At 33.5% G+C, this 18,032-nt stretch overlaps 1 protein-coding gene across 1 annotated transcript; it reads right to left on the reverse strand.

Moving 5' to 3' along the window:
• Window positions 1-1,608: 1,608 nt before the first annotated feature.
• Window positions 1,609-2,387, reverse strand: LOC124896562. Its single transcript, XM_047408121.1, has 2 exons — window positions 2,258-2,387; window positions 1,609-2,159 (listed from the first exon to the last, which is right to left on the reverse strand). The coding sequence occupies exons 1-2, from the start codon at window positions 2,385-2,387 to the stop codon at window positions 1,609-1,611; spliced, it is 681 nt and encodes a 226-aa protein (XP_047264077.1).
• Between the last annotated feature and the right edge of the window lie 15,645 nt (window positions 2,388-18,032).

An 18,032-nucleotide genomic window follows, 5' to 3' on the forward strand; every position in this document is an offset into this window, starting at 1 on the left:
AATGTTTGAATGTGAAATTTGAGATGAACGATTTGGTTTTAGTTCTTGCATTTAGAAATGTATTCACCGGGGAATTCCCCAAAGTATTTTGTATTTGGAGGATGTCCGTGATGAAGGCCCGAGGCATCGGGTAGCATGGGAGCGTAGTATAAAATTAGTGTAGGATAGAATAGGATTTACATTTTTGCATTCTTTTTCTATTTTGGACTGTATAATTGGCACACCTGATTTATGCCAAGTGGTGACTCTGAGTTTAAATGTAAATAATCCTTTTCGAAACAAAATTTTCATTTTTTGTCACTTTAATAATGAAAACCCTTTCGAACTATAAAATTAAAATTTTGGGAGTTGAAAAAAAAGGGGTGTGATAGTACCTTCCGGAAGAGTCAGTATAGATGTAATAGTCAATTTGTCTTTTAACTTCTCAAAACTATTCTGACATGAGTCAGACCACACAAATTTCACCTTTTTCTAAGTCAACTTAATAAATGGAGCAACTATGGAAGAAAAACTCTCTACGAATCTTCTATAATACCCTGCCAATCCCAAGAAGCTCCAAATGTCGGTTGGAGTCATAGGTCTGGGCCATTTTATCACTGCCTCAATCTTTTGGGGATCCACCTTAATTCCCTCACTAGACACAATATGACCCATGAAAGCAATAGCATTCAACCAGAATTCACTCTTGGAAAACTTTGCATACAACTTATGATCTTTCAGAGAATGAAGGATGATTCGGAGGTGATTGGCATGATCCTCCTCACTCTTAGAATAAACCAAGATGTCATCAATATAAACTATGACAAACAAGTTTAGAAACTGCCGGAAGACCCTATTCATTAGGCCCATAAAAGCTTCAGGGGCGTTATTCAATTTGAAGGACATGACTAAGAATTCGTAATGACCGTATCTGGTTCAGAAAGCTATTTTGGGAATGTCTGACTCTCTAACTTTCAACTGATAGTATCCCGAACGAAGGTCTATCTTTGAAAAAAATTTAGCACCCTGAAGTTGGTCAAAAAGGTCATCGATTCTAGGAAGAGGATATTTATTTTTAAACGTGACCTTATTCAACTGGCGGTAATCTATGCACATACGAAGGGAACCGTCTTTATTTTGCATGAAACGCACAGGTGCACCCCATGGAGAAACACTAGGACGGATAAAACTTTTATCCAGCAGATTTTCTAGCTATTCTTTCAACTCTTTTTGCTCTGCAGGAGCCATTCTATATGGCGGACTAAAAATAGGACGGGTGTCTAGCAACAAATCAATACCAAAATCTATCTCCCTATCAGGAAGATCATCTGGAAAAACTTCTAGAAATTCATCTACCACAGGGACAGACTGAAGAGGAAGGCTTTCGGCATTATAATCTTTAACCCGAATAAGATGATATAGACAACCTTTGGAGATAAGTTTACAGGCTCTGAGGTAAGATATAAAGTTCCCTCTAGGTGCTAAAGAATGACCATCCCACTCTATAATTGGTTCATTGACTCTACGTGTCCTACAGTTTAGTGTGGCATAACATGAATGGAGCCAGTCCCTCCCTAAGATAGCATCAAAGTCAACTATATCAAGCTCTATGAGATCAGCTATGGTATTTTAGCTACAAATAGATACAACACAATTCTTGTATACCCTCTTAGCCATAACAGAATCCCCACCAATAGAAAAAGGCTCAGCAATCACATCGGGCTCAAACCCAAAACCAATAACCACATACGGGATCACATAGGATAAGGTAAACCTGAGATCAAGCAATACATATACATCACGAGAAAATGTTTGCAATGTATCGGTCACTACACCTAGTGAGGCCTCTGCCTCCTGGATGTTGGTCAAGGCGTACAACTGGTTATAACTGCTCCCGGCAACTGAAATGGTGCCCTTTTGGGGGGGGGGGTGCAGAAGAGTTTGCCTGAGACTTGGCACCTGCAACACTCCTTGTAGTCGAAGGGCAGTCCCTCTAAATATGACCCGTCTGACCACAAGAATAACACATAAATGCATGTAGCTGACACCTTCCCGGATGATGCTTACCGCAAGTCTCATATCACCAAAAAGTACGATGCTGCTGTGCCACACTTCCCTGTGACTGGGTATCCTGGCCCTGTATACATGATTAGTCTGAAAACTCTGGGATCGTCTATCAACTTGGGGTTTGGGAACGGGGACGCTAGCTGTAGACTGTACCTTGCCCTAAAACTTCGTATTTTCCATTTGTTACCCCAGTTACCGCCCTATTGCTGACAGTGAATCTGGTCAGCTGTCTTGGCTCTCTTTTCCTGCCTTTCCTTCTCCCTGGACTCAGTAATTTTCTTCTTCTTTTCCTCAACTTGCTGCATGTAGACGGATATCTTAGTAACATTGCTCCCTGACATTCAAGCGCTAGATCATTCGAAAGGCCAGATACATTACTTATCTGGGCTCTCATATTACCTATCATCTCCGGTGCATAACAGGCTAGTTGGTTGAGCTTTAGAGTGTACTCCTAGATACTCATTTTGCCCTATTTGAGATTCATGAACTCCTCTGTTTTGGCTTCCCTCAATTCTAAAGGGAAGAACCAATCAAGAAAAGCTTCCACGAACTCGATCCAAACTGTAGGCTCAACACTCTTACCCTTGGCATCCTCCCACTCGTTATACCATAAGTTTGCTAAATCCTTAAGCTAGTATGCTAATAACTCAACCCCTTCCACCTGATCCACATGCGTTACTCTAAAAATTTTCTCCATTTCGTCTATGAACTCCTGTGGGTCCTCTTCTACCTTAGTGCTAGAAAATTTGGGTGGGTTCATTCTCATAAACTAGCCCACCCTAGTAGCCTCAGAAGTAACATATGCAGACCCAGTATCCTCCAACCTCTGAGTCTGTGCAGCTGCCAGCTGTGCAAGCATGTGGATAGATTATTCGAATTCTGTATTTGATATGTCCCTCTGAGAAAACTGGGAACGGTTAACATTTGTTCTTGGAGCTCGAGGAGGACTGGTCGGGACTGGAGGTACTCCCGGAGTAGGGATAGGTTCTGGGTTGTGCGCTCTGTTATAGGTCCGCATCTCATGGGTGGGGCAGACTTAATCATCCTGAGTAACCTGATTGTTGAAGCGACAAGGAGGCATAACTGTTTTCACTGAAATACAGTAGATCACTGATTACGGAACATTTTAGACTCTAAAGCACGAACTAAATCACAAAGAGGGGAAAAATTCCAAAACACCTAGTAGCCTCTCTCTTTTAGGTGTGGCGTGCTGCACACCCGTAAACAAGACTCTACCCGACGCGATTTTGCAGACACCTTAGGACCATGAACTGTGCTCTGATACCAAGTTTGTCACGACCCAAATCGAGGCCCTATCCATGATGAGCATCCTAAACCATGAAGGCCCAGACAACCTTCTAACTTGTAATCATATACACCATTCATACACAAATAAAAAAATGTGAAAAATATAGCGGAACAGAATCATGGTCATAAATCTAATATAAATTTAGCAATGGAAAACAAAATTCAAAACTAACTAACAACATCTGCAAACCGACTGCGAAACCTCTACTACATGATTACTAACACATTCTGAAAAACTGGGACAAGACCCCAGTAGACCAAAACCATAACTAATAATAATTGTCTAAAAATAAACAAGCCTTCCGAAATATAGAAGGCTCACCAACTAGACACTGCAACTCTATCTGATGAAATCAACTTCTTATCTGGACCCCTAGACTGAGCCTCAAAAACTGAGAGGTAGGGGGAAGGGGGGGTCAATACAGAAGTACTGGTACGCAAAGAAATCCAAAATAAAGCTTGTATATAAATAAAATAATTGAAAGCTAGTCATAAACATCATGAAAGATAAGATTTCAAAATATATGGGCATTCTTGAAAACATAAAACATTTGTGACAATTCAGTTTCCATCTTTGTATTACTTCTGAGTTAGGTGGCACTCCCCTACAATTCTGATATTCCGAGGTTTGTATGGAATCCGCAACCCAAGTGTGCCGCAAGGGTTGGAATGTCTAAGTATGATACGCTACAAGGCAATAGGCCAGCGTATAATAATATACCCGGATCGGCAAATCACAGTTTTAGGCAACGAGTTATCTGACCTCATGCCTTCTTCGGGGAACCACCTAAGCTCTCTTTATGCCCAATTTTATCCTATTCTGAATCATGCTTTTTTCTAGTTTCAACATATGAAAATCTTATTTCAAACATGTGTTCTATTCTGTTCTGAATTACTATGGCTTTAACTGAGTTGGTGTCGACACACCAAGACTTGCAAGTCCTATTTTCTGAGCCATAATGTGTCATGCATGATTCTTTTATGAAAACTCAATTCAGACCACTCAACGTTCAAATAGTTTAAGAGATTTCATGTAAAAAAACATAAGTCAAAACTATGCAAGAATTCCTCAAACATATGGTGGTCATGTGCTTTTGGCAAAAACATGCACTCTTTCATTATATGAATATTTTCATATTTACCAACATAAACTACCCTCTCTCTTTTGAAATCAAAATCATAATCCGAACATAACGTTATTCAAGACCTTTCATATCAAGCCTTTCAAAACACATTTGAAACAATCTATAGCATGTCATAAGTAAAGGAAAAATCTTAACCAGAGAGAGATTTTACATGAATCATGCTCTCAATTCAATCAAACTTAAAACACATACATATACACATATATCACTTTAAATCAATTTGGGGGAAGACCTAAAGGCTAAAACAATTTCATCAATGCTTCTAAAACATGAATATGTTCATAAATCTGAAATCCTTTTCGTAAAAATATGACTTCTATGCCCATGAGATTTTAAGAAAACCCTGTGTACCTTAGATTATGAACCTTGAATGAACACTTGCTTTTGGGACTCTATTTGTGCTTTTGACGGATGATTCTTGAAGATCTTAGTTTGGGGATTCTAATTCTTGAATCAATTTTGGAATTTAATGGTGAAATTTTGAGGGATCTTGAATCTTAGGTTGAGGCCTTAGAGTTTGGTTCTTGAGAGGATTTAAGAGAAAGGAGTGTATTTTTGGTTAAATGGAGGATGAATTTAGTGTTTATGAAGTTATGGGGTGAAGGAAAAATACCACAATACATTTCCAAAACCTTTTGAAAAATGCTGAATTTAACAGCTGACGACAATGGGCTGATGTCGTCACATATGTCATAAGCCATCAGCTCTTGTCATCACAAAATGTTGAAATTTATGACTTTCTGCCTAAGACTGACAACATTTTCTGATAAGGCGTCAGATTTGTGATAAGCCGTCAGAATTGTCGTCACTCAGTTTCCAGGCTGATATGTTGGAGTAAAATGGGCATAACTTTTTGCTTCGATATTGGATTTTCATAAAATTGGTGGCATTCGAAAGAGGACTCAAAGAACTTTCATTTGATATATAGTATGCCACACATTTCTCCACATACAAAGAGTTATGGTCAATTGAAGTCGATCCAAGTTTTAACGCTCACTAAAACTTGAACGATAGGAAAGTTTGCAACTAGTCCTTGAGTTAAGATACTTCTATGATCTCGACTCATTCCCAACTAGATTCACATGCTACATAAATGAGTAACACACTAAATTTACATTAGTTTTATGGCTTTTTGAACATCTACACGTAGGAAAGACGATTTACGTTCTAGCCCATATTGCGGGTCATTACAGCTTGGAAGCATATTGAACAATTATCATAACATAGTGCAATCTTTGGGATATAAGAAAATTTATAATTATTAAAATTATTTTTTAAAAAAGAATTTTTGAAATTTTGGATAAATTTCTTACGTGATTTCGTTAAAGGAATTATGATTTTATTAAAATAAATAAAGTATTCACGCAGAAATTCACAGAATATTACTGAGATTAAAGTTCTGATTTTTAAGTGATATTAATTAAACATAGTAACTTTTAATTGAATTCATTCTATAATAAAAATTATGATTTTGATTCTTAGAATATAGGGTTATTGATTTAATTTTGTATTGTTCAATTTGGAAAAATGTCATTCCAATTGAATATAAAATTTTGTTTGGTACAATATTTTTTCTTGATTACTTTCCAGCAAGTTTCACTAATTCGGCTACTATTATATAAGAGTAAACTTGTAGTGATAACAATTATATTCTTCGCTTATAAAATAATTTTTATTTAAATTGATAAATCAAAAAAATAAAACAAATAAACATTGTCCATATATTAAACCAGAGCTATTAACCCGCCCTATTGTATTCACTGATTTAAGAAGCATAGTGTGTTTGTAAATATGAAATTTCAAACTCTTCATTAACTTCTTATTATTTATTTAACATCATTTTTTATCCTCTTAGAACAAACAAGAAAAACTAACTAAATTTCCATTGTGGATTTACTTTTCTACCTTAAGGTAAGAGAATTAAATATTTTGCATGACTCCAGATGATATGAATATATATTGCAGTAAACCCTAACAGAATGTCATTTGTTCTTGTACCGTCGAACTTGACCTCAATTCATTTTCTTGATCACTCTTCAATAATGACGTCAAAAATGAAATCACAAAAGACAATAGAGGAAAGCCATTCTCAAGAGGATACACCTGTTCTTCCATCTGATATCATTTTCAACATCCTCATAAAGGTAAACACTACATCTTTGATACACTTTTAGAGTGTTTCAAAATCATGTAATGCTGTGATTTTTGACATTACTTTCATGAAAGACCACTGTGATCGATCCAAAGAGATAGGATGTGAAAAGCAAGTGTTACCAAAAAAGACGGGCGAGTTTGAATTTTTATATTTAAACAACCTCAATGACGTTATCATAGATAAACGACAATTCCCGCTCAAAGAATTCATAGGTGCTCAAATCCTGTGCTCATATGATGGCTTAGTATTACAGAAAAACCCTACGACTTATAAGAAGTTCATTTTGTGCAATCCACCATCCGGACACCACCACATTCTTGAATGTCCATCTATGAAACCTAGAGAAAACTTTTTTTCTTGTGCTTATGGCTTAACAGTGATAGAATCATAACACATATCATAAGCATAAGAAAATATGTGTTCATGAGGTTTCATATATGGACACTCACGAATGTAGTATTGTCTAGATTATGGATTCCACAAAACAAATTTCTTGTAAGCCTTAGGTTTCTTCAATATTACCAAACCATTATATGAGCACAAGACATGAGCACCTAGGAATTCTTTGAGAGGAAATTATTGTTTATCTATGATAACTTCATTAAAATTGTTTAAATGTATAAATTCGAATTCGCGAATATTTTTTGTAACAAAATTTTTTCACTTCCTAGTGCTTTGGATTCATCACAATGAGATTTTGTAAATATAACCTCGGAAATCATATCATTCCAGGATTTTGAAACACATTTAAAGTGTAACAAAGATATAGCATTTACTTAATAAGGATATTGAAAATGATATCATCAGGAAGAACAGATCTATCATCTTTGATATGGTTCCCCGTATATCTTTTGTAATTTTGCTTTTGACATCATTATTGAAGAGCAATATAGAGAGTGGCTCGAGATCAAATACTAGGGCGCAAGTTTCCAGCAAGTTTCACTAATTCAGCTACTATTATATAAGAGTAAACTTGTAGTACTAACAACTATATTTTTCGTTTATAAAATAATTTTTATTTAAATTGATAAATCAAATAAATAAAACAAATAAACACTGTCCATATATTAAACCAGAGCAATTAATGCGGCCAATTGTATTCACTAATTTAAAAATCATAGTGTGTTTCTAAATATGAAATTTCAAACTCTTCATTAACTTCTTATTATTTATTTAACATCACTTTTTATACTCTTAGTACAAACAAGGAAAACTTACTAAATTTCCTTTGTGGATTTACTTTTCTACCATAAGGTAAGAGAATTAAATATTTTGCATGACTCCAGATGATATAAGTATATATTGCAGTAAACCCTAACAGAATGTCATTTGTTCTTGCACCATTGAACTTGACGTCAATTCATTTTCTTCATCGCTCTTCAATAATGATGTCAAAAATGAAATCACAAAAGACAATCAAGGAAAGCCGTTCTTAAGAGGATACACCTGTTCTTCCATCTGATATCATTTTCAACATCCTTATAAAGGTAAACACTGCATCTTTGATACACTTTAAGAGTGTTTCAAAATCATGGAATACTATGATTTCGACATTACTTTCACGAAAGTCCACTGTGATCGATCCAAAGAGATAGGATGTAAAAAGCAAATGTTACAAAAAAATACAGGTGAGTTTGAATTTTTATATTTAAACAACCTCAATGACGTTATCATAGATAAACGACAATTCCCGCTCAAAGAATTCATAGGTGCTCAAATCCTGTGCTCATATGATGGCTTAGTATTACAGAAAAACCCTACGACTTATAAGAAGTTCATTTTGTGCAATCCACCATCCAGACACCACCACATTCTTGAGTGTCCATATATGAACAACCTAAAGAATACACATTTTCTTGTGCTTATGGCTTAACAGTGATAGAATCATAACACATACCATAAGCACAAGAAAATATGTGTTCATGAGATTTCATATATGGACACTCAAGAATGTAGTATTGTCCAGATTATGGATTCCACAAAACAAATTTCTTCTAAGCCTTAGGTTTCTTCAATATTACCAAACCATTGTATGAGCATTAGACATGAGCACCTAGGAATTTTTTGAGAGGAGATTATTGTTTATCTATGATAACTTCATTAAAAAAATTTAAATATATAAATTCGAATTCGCCAATATTTTTTGTAACAAAAGTTTTTCACTTCCTAACGCTTTGGATTCATCACAATGAGCTTTTGTAAATATAACATCGGAAATCATATCATTCCATGATTTTGAAACACATTTAAAGTGTAACAAAGATATAGCATTTACTTAATAAGGATATTGAAAATGATATCAACAGAAAGAACAGATCTATCATCTTTGATACAGTTCCCTTATTATCTTTTGTAATTTTACTTTTGACACCATAATTATAGAGAGTAGCTCGGGATCAAATACTAGGGTGCAAGAACAAATATCATTCTCTTAGGGTTTATTATAACATATATTTGTATCATTGGTCGTTGGCAAGATATTTATAAATGGTCAACATAATTACACTCATACCTTAATGTAGAATGGTAAGTCCATAAATTTTTCTGCGAGTACTTTATTTGAATACGGTTTTCATGTTGTATTCAACGAATTTTGCCGCAAGTACTTTATTTATTATAATTAATTCATAACTACCTTTAACTAAATAACATAAGAAATTTAGGGAAATTTTATTTTAAGAAATAGAAACAAAGAGAATTTTAACTAGCTAAAGTTAATAATTAGTAGAATACTATCTCACACTTTTAATTTCTGTTTTGAAAAATAGAATTCTAAACTTATGCCACAAATGAACGTCTAGAAAGTTGGGACTCATGAGCTCTCCTGTGTGATCTGCACACATAATGTTAGATCGAGGTATGTTCAATACGCATTCAAAGAAAAAGTACTATAAATTTCCTTATGTCCAGAAGGTTGCTCTATGTTGGACTATAATTGTCCAATATGCGTCAATGTATTTTTAGTGTGACTCACCCCAAATTGGCTCCAAAATATCTAAATAACTTAATTTTAATTTTCCACTCTATATCCCACACGCAATTTAGAGACCGAATATATTCAAATTCAAGCTGAGAAGCCCCACATTAGGGAGATGAGGGAGCTTTCGACAAAGGTCATAGATTTGAGAAGACACTTGTGATATCGACAAAGCAATGAAAAATCTGTCAAATTCATTCATATGCATTGATGTGTAGTCCTTGGAAATGATGATCGTTATTACTATTGGTGAAAGCAAAGATGGAGTAGGGTGGTTTGAGTATGGTCGTGGGGGTGCTTGTGTCGATATAGAGGGTAACCTTTTTAAGGTGTTGCTACAGTAATGATTGCAACCATAAGGGTGGATCACGACATAGCAAATGCGGAGCATGGTGAAACGATTAATGAGGCTGGAATCGGAGGGAATTGATTGTTGTTGTTGCATTTCTTGAACACTCGTTTCTTTATGCAGTTTCTATGGAAAATTTTGCCAAATTAATTCTAGAAGAATTTGAGCACATGAGTATTAAGGTGCATACAGATATTCATAGATGACTTTTCTTTCTTTTAGCTTATTCTACTTTCTTTGGGTTATGCATTCAGTATTTTTTTTTTCCTTTGCTTCCGTTGATTTACAGTTTTAGTAAACTTTAGATGCTTTTTAATTATTTCAACCGATCTTTTGGTTGTCTTGTTTCCTGTAGTAGCTAGCAGTGTGTTATCCCATTTTGTTGTGTGATTTTATGTTTTATTTGTTTGTTATACTGTTATATGTCATGAGTCAGGGGTCTATTAGAAACAACCGCTTGCGCACACATAACCCTCCCCCGACCCTAATTTGTGGGAATACACTAGGTATGATGTTGTTGTTGTATAAAAAATAATTGTAAAAAAAATCATCCATTTTAACCTATAGGGTCACACTTTTGTGTAGAGTAGTCTTGCTCACGTTTGTCATTGACTTTAGGCTAACGTAAGGGTTTTTCAAGGCCAAAACGATAGCAAAGATATAGCATGTCGGATATCAAGTCAAAATACCGTTGGACTCTTGCTTCTATAGATTTTCACACACTTCATTGGTTCTTAGACCATAACTTTGTTGGAAATCAAGAGTCCCCAATGATAATTGAAAAGACTGTCATAGTATTGACACCTTGATGGAACCGAGACAAGCTGAGGTACTCAAACAAACCTCCTCTTGGACATCTTGCCCCACTTCTTATTCTTTAAACTTTCTTGAATTGGATATTTTGCATCCTACGTGTTCTCTATCATCTCCCCAGTTTCACCAATGATGTAATTCAGTTGCTTAGACTAAATTGATGGAAAGGACTTCACTTCTCTCCACACATGTATGAGTTGTAACACAACTGATTGGTCCTTCTGTACTCAAAGACCTCTTGGCTCACCCTATTAGGATTAGCCTGCTAGTTCTAGCCTTAGTTGTATATGGTATTACTCTTCCATTGACTTTAGAACTGAATGGGCTGGTAATAGGGTTAACATCCATAGAACTCATCTTTTCCATTTTCTCCACGGCCTCTAAGGCCTTTTGCAGCATTCCGACAATTTTAATAGCAGCCTTCAACGTTAGAGAATTAAATCTCATAAACTATCATTTGTATCAAAGCTGTTATAGCTAAGACCTACTGGGATCTTACTCATAAAGAGGACAAGTAATGGATCGATGAAGGAGTAAAATATCTATCATATGTTAGCTTTACATCTTATAGTCTAATTTGTTTTCGAGATTGTAGAGTCGAGTTAGGACATTATATATAAGAGTCTAAATTCAGTCATTAGTCTTTATTTTTCTGTTCCTTTAGTGTGATGACATTATTTGATTGCAAACATTTATAAAACTAGATAATAGGTATCTAACATAGTAGATTTACATTAATTAATCAAGTTTTGTGCTTTTTGTCCTCCTAGCTAGAAATAAAATGAATTCATACTAGAGTATCAAATGTTAGTCACAGCTAAATCAAAACCAAACATCACTTACAACAGAAGTCATCCTCTGATTCAGATTTGCATGCGATGCTCTTGCCAGAGACCAGGAAATTTAGTAGTTGGGATGAGCCAGGACTGCCCGTCAAGATCATCAGTCTGTACATATAATAGTAAAAGAGCAATGTTAAGACTAGTGTTTTCCCCTAGACTTCATTTGTATAATTAAAATATATATATTTTTTAGGTACCTTAAATTGATTTGAGATTTCCAGGATTGTGCCAAAGACTGAATTTTTTCTAAGACTAAATTGAAGTGATTGAAGCAAATTCATTCAATGTTGAGAGTGAACTTTTCTCTTCTGCAATTATTGTTCTTGATTTTCCATATTCAATAATTGATTTGATGTGTTGTTGTGTCTGTTTGTATGTTTCTTTCTTCCCACTCTTTCTTCACTTTTTCAACTTCCTCCACCACTTGGTGCATTTAGGGTTCGAGTATTTCTGGATATGAGGTAAAGCTGTTAATATGACCTAAACCTAATGCCAACCCAGTCCTATTCAGCCTGTAATTTAATAAGATTAAGCTAAAAAAAAAAAAAAAAAAATTTAAGCCCATTTAAGAACAGCATTTGTTTTAGCCTGGTCCGTATAAGTCCACAGGTCCATGAGACTTGAGTAATGTTAATTGGACTGATTTGTGGATCAAATAAAAAGTAAATTAAAAATAAATTACTAAAAATATCAAGACTACAAGAGATTCTTTAACACTAAATCTACTTAAACCATCATATATTAATATAAAAAAGTTCAAAAATCCAAATATTAGGATTTAAATACTATAAATAATCAAAATACAAAATTCTAAATTTTTTAAAGAATTACTATTTAATATTTACTTGTTTTTTCTCTTGACAATCGACAACGATCACCTTATTTTTAAATTAAAAAGATTATACAAACAATAGTAATATTGTAAAAAGTGGGCTAACCCATCGCAACGCAAAACCTAGAGAATGATGGGTCAGACTTTCCTTTTTCTGGCTCATAATGTAAATGGACTAGTCTGGTCTGGCCCATTAAATTCCAAAGCTCGGATAGACTAGCCCGACTCGGATTAACAACTGCAATATGATATCGTCTTTGTTAGGAATCATTTTACTCCTTAACACAGGAACTTCCTGACTCGAATTAAAATTTAGTTGGACTTTAATATGAGTACAGAATATCGAGTAGTTTTCATCTTTCATCTCATAGAAAACCTTTTTTCCTCCGCTTAGCCTTATCTCCATCTAGGGGGATTTTAGTGAAAGTTCTATAAGTACTGGACGATCCTATTTGGTCAAATATCTAGCGACAAACTCCTATGTTCCTTTCTTTACGACATTTCTCTATAAGTTCCTTTTTTCTTCTTGGTGCTTGTGCTGCTGTAGATATAACATTTTTCAGGTGTTTTTTGCGGTAATAATGGCGACAATAAGGGTGGATTATGACATAGCTAATGCGGAGCATTATGAAGCGATCAATGGTGCTGGAATCAGAGGGAATTGATTGTGTTGTCGCATTTCTTGGAACACAGTATTTCTTTTTGTGGTTTTTATCGAAAATTGTATTAATTGAATTCTGGAAGAATTTGAGCGTGAGAATATTAAGGTGAACCTAGATATTTATAGAGGACTTTCTTTCTTTTAGCTTATCCTACTCTTTTTGGGGTATTTTTTTTACCCTTCTTTCTGTCTGTTTATTTAGAGTTTTATTAAATTTTGGATGCTTTTTATTTATTTCAAATGTTTAATTCACAATCCTTATAAGAAATATTTGTAAAAGGCAGCCCTTTTAACCTATCGGGTCATAACTCTTATGTAGATTGGTCTTGCTCGCTTTTGTCATAAATAAAGAGTATAGGAAAATGTAAAGGTTTCCGAGGCCAAAATGACAACAACGATATAACTCGTCATATTTGGTAAAGGTGTCAAACGGGCTGGGCCGGGCCAACCCGGAACCGGCCCTTCCATTTTAACCGGGTTGAGGGCCGGTTAAGGGTCGGTTTTGACATTAACCGGGCCGGGCTGGACCGGGTCAAATAGTAAAAAAATTAAAACCCACCCTAACCCGGCCCGCTTAACCCAACCTGGTCAAACCCAGTTAAAAACCGGTCAAACCAGTTTAAAAAATAAATAAATAATCCAATATACACTATATACACTCCAATATACACTATATACACTCCAATATACAATATATATTTTTAAAAAAATATATAAACAATTACACATATATACGTACCATTCAATATATAATTATATATGACTATACGTACTACTTTAAATAAAACATATGCTATAATAGTATTATATATATATACACTACAATATATATATATATACTAATTTATAAAACATATACACATGTATACGTTAAATATATACTACTTTAGAAGATATATACACATATATATGCACCATTCAATATATATGCACTACTTTAAATAAAATATATACTACAATATACATATATATATATACAACAATATGTATATATATATAGTTACATACTAATTTATAAAATATATACACTTGTATACTTTAAAGATATACGTCTATAGAAAATATATACACATATATACGCATCATTCAATATATATGTACTACTTTAAAAAAAGTATATACTACAATATATATACTAATTTATAAAACATAAAGTAATGTATACGTTAAATATACACGTCTATAGAAGATCTATTCACATATATACACTCTATTCTATGTATATGTAATACTTTAAATCAAATATAATATAATATATATACATTACAATATATATTTGTATAGTTATATACTAATTTATGAAACATATACACATGTATATGTTAAATATACACGTCTATAGAAGATCTATTCACATATATACACTCTATTCTATGTATATGTAATACTTTAAATGAGACATACTACAATATATACACATTACAATATATATTTGTATAGTTATATACTAATTTATAAAATATATACACATGTATACATTAAATATACACGTCTATAGAAGATCCATTGACATATATACGCTCTATTTTATGTCTATGTAATACTTTAAATGAAATATACTATAATATATATACATTACAATATATATTTGTATAGCTATATACTAATTTATAAAACATATACACATGTATACGTTAAATATACACGTCTATAGAAGATCTATTTACATATATACACTCTATTCTATGTATACACACCATTCAATGTATATATACTACTACTTATAAAATATACTGCATTATATATACATTACAATATATATAGATATACTTACATACTAATTTATAAAATATATACACATGTATACGTTAAATATACACTTCTATAGAAGATATATACACGTGTATACGCACCATTCAATGTATATATACTACTACTTATAAAATATACTACATTATATATACATTACAATATATATAGATATACTTATATACTAATTTATAAAACAATACACATGTATACGTTAAATATACACTTCTATAGAAGATATATGCACATATATACAAACATATGCTACTTAATATAATAAATCAATAATATTTGGTAGTAAATTAATAATATATTAGAAGTAAGTTTTTAATTTAAAGTAGAAAACTGAAATTCAATTTTAAATTTTAAATCGTTAAATGAAAAAAAATAAAAAAACAAGGACTAAGGAGTGAATGAATTTGGGGAATTTTATTGATTGCAAAATGATCCAAAATTTATAATTTACATGAATGAAAAATCTATAAATTATGCATCATTTTTTCCAACTCATTCATGTTAATATTAAATGGAACTTGCATAGGATAGTCGAAGTCAACGGGGGCAAAACCATGCATTGGACTTGATTCTGCTGAGTTCTCCCGTGAAGTCATAATTTCTTCAAGTTTTAGCTCGTCGCTCGGCTCCGGTTCCATTCCTTGGTTTCTTCTTTCCGCTCTAATCCAGTATCTGAGGGAAACTAGAACATTCATTGCATTGCTTCCCAATGAGTGTCGGTTGTCTCCAAGCTGCTGTCGTCCCTGACTAAAAGCGCTCTCTGATGCAACGATTGACATTGGAACATTCAAGATATCTCTAGCTAATCTTGAAAGCACAGGATATTGTGTTTCATTACTCCTCCCCCAATCCAACATGTTGATCCGTCGTCTTCGATCCTCTGGTGCTGTCCGAAGATAATATTTCAACTCTTCCCGATAAGTTGATGTGTAAGTTCTCTCATCAACACTGTTCCAACAATTTAAATCATAAAACGAATCAGAAAAACCACTATGTGCCGGCCTTTTAGAAGATGATGGTTCCTCGGGAGGATGAGGAGCGACAGTTGGAGTGATATTTGTAGGTACGGCTAAATCAAATAAATCAGCATGGTGATTATATAATTTTTCTATGTAATCCTTTGCATCAGCCGTAGCCGTCCACAAATCAGGTTGTACTTGTTCAGAATCATGGTTAGTATTTATTTCTAAGTTAGTATAAATAAGAGTACTAAAGTGACACATATGATTATATTTCATGCACGGATTTAGCATAGCACCAACCAAGTAAATAGGGGGAATCGGGAAAAAATATTTTTTAAATTTCGTAAACATGGCGCCAACAGCTTCTTTATAACCTTCTTTATTTTTATATTCTTTGAGCAAACCAGAAATATCGGCTATATATGCCAAAATATTACAAACAGTAGGATAATAAGCACCGGAAAATTCAACCGTAGCTACATAAAATTTTTCTAAAAACTTAACAAGATCATTAATTACAACCCAATCAGAATTATGTAGCATGCAATTAGCAGAATCAGCAAATGAACCGCAATGTTGGTTAAAAGCTAGTGTAATACGAATTCTATATTTATAACAAGTTTTTAAAAATTCATACGTAGAATTCCATCTAGTATCAATTTCCTCAGGCATCAAAATCTGAGTAAGTCCATTTTCTTGACATTTAACTTTAAATTCTCTAATTCTCGATCTACGATTATTTCCTTGAATAAAACCAACGGTAAGACGAATTTTTTTAATATAAAGCTCAAAAAACTCAAGACCATCTTTTACAATTAAATTATATATATGACATGCACACTTAATATGAAAAATTTCAGGCAAGGGCGGAGATAGTGTAGATTTTATTTTTGTTATAGCAGTCTTGTTGTTAGAAGCATTATCAAAAGCAATACATAAAATTTTATTTTCGATACCATAATATCCGACAATTTTAACAATAGAATCAGCAATAAATTGTCCAGTATGTTTACGATCTTCATCATATAAAAAAGCAAGAATACGTTTTTGCATCACGAAATTACTATCCATCCAATGACAAGTAACGGTTAAATAATCATTTTTATTTACAGCACGACCAAGATCAGAAGTTAGGGACAATCTACATTGAATATTTTTTAACAATGTTGATAAATAAAAACAATATTGTGAATGGAGTCTAAAAATATCAGACCGACAAGTAGTTCTAGGAATACCATTAAACATAGGATTATAAATTGCTTGTATATAACGAATAAAGACATCAGAAGAAGGAAAACTAAAAGGCAAACAACCCACAACTACCATTTTAGCTATTTCTTCCCTGTCCCTCAATTTATTATACTTCTTCGCTACGTGACCGGTTGCTGGGTCCATTCTAGTTTGCGTTGACCCACCAACATCTCCACCACCTTTTGCAATATTTAACTCTCTTTTGTGATCTTCAGCTATATGTCTCATTAACGTACTCGTACCCCCTTGCTTGCCTACACTTCTATGCTTTTATATTTGCTGACAAATATTGCATTGCACCTCAATATCTGATATACGTTCAAAAATTTGTCATGCAATACTAGTTCTTTTACGAGGTTTTGGGGCACTGGGAGGACGGGAAGGGAGATTAACTGATTCAGATATAACGTTAGCATCTCCTACTGCGGGTGTCTCAGCAATATTTTCATTATCTTCGTCTAAATTAACCGCATCTACTTCATTTTCTTCTTCTATACTGTAATTTTCCTGAGCTTCTACATAATCCATATCGTGAGCACCTACACCTATTTCTTCCTCAAAAGGTGTACCAAGCGGTACCGGAGGCGAAGGCACACGGGTATATCTACTACTTGAACTACCTCTACCGCTAGTAATTCGTTTTTTACTACCACTACCGCTTCCAGGATAAAAAATTTTAACACCTTTAGTAGCGAGGTTTCTTAATTTATCCATAATATAAATTAAATTAATATAAAAATATTCAAAATACACAAATATAATAAAATTAAATATTAAACAATTAATACAATAAATAAAAATTAAACGTAAGAGATGGAATGACAATACCAAATTTTGGAAGTATCCGAAGATTGCGACTTTAGAAACTTCCGCTCGTACTTTGTAAACGAAAAATTAAAAAATTAAAGTGAACACTTTAAGAAATTA

The sequence above is a fragment of the Capsicum annuum genome, chromosome 3 (genome assembly GCF_002878395.1).
Source record: "Capsicum annuum cultivar UCD-10X-F1 chromosome 3, UCD10Xv1.1, whole genome shotgun sequence".
Classification (NCBI taxonomy): domain Eukaryota; kingdom Viridiplantae; phylum Streptophyta; class Magnoliopsida; order Solanales; family Solanaceae; genus Capsicum; species Capsicum annuum.

Bases quoted from the DNA above. Each gene is read 5' to 3' on its own strand.
- LOC124896562 (XM_047408121.1), bottom strand. From the start codon at position 2,387: ATGTCAGGGAGCAATGTTACTAAGATATCCGTCTACATGCAGCAAGTT. The intron at 2,160-2,257 runs GTCAGCAATAGG...CCAAACCCCAAG, and splicing joins GACAGCTGACCAGATTCACT to TTGATAGACGATCCCAGAGT.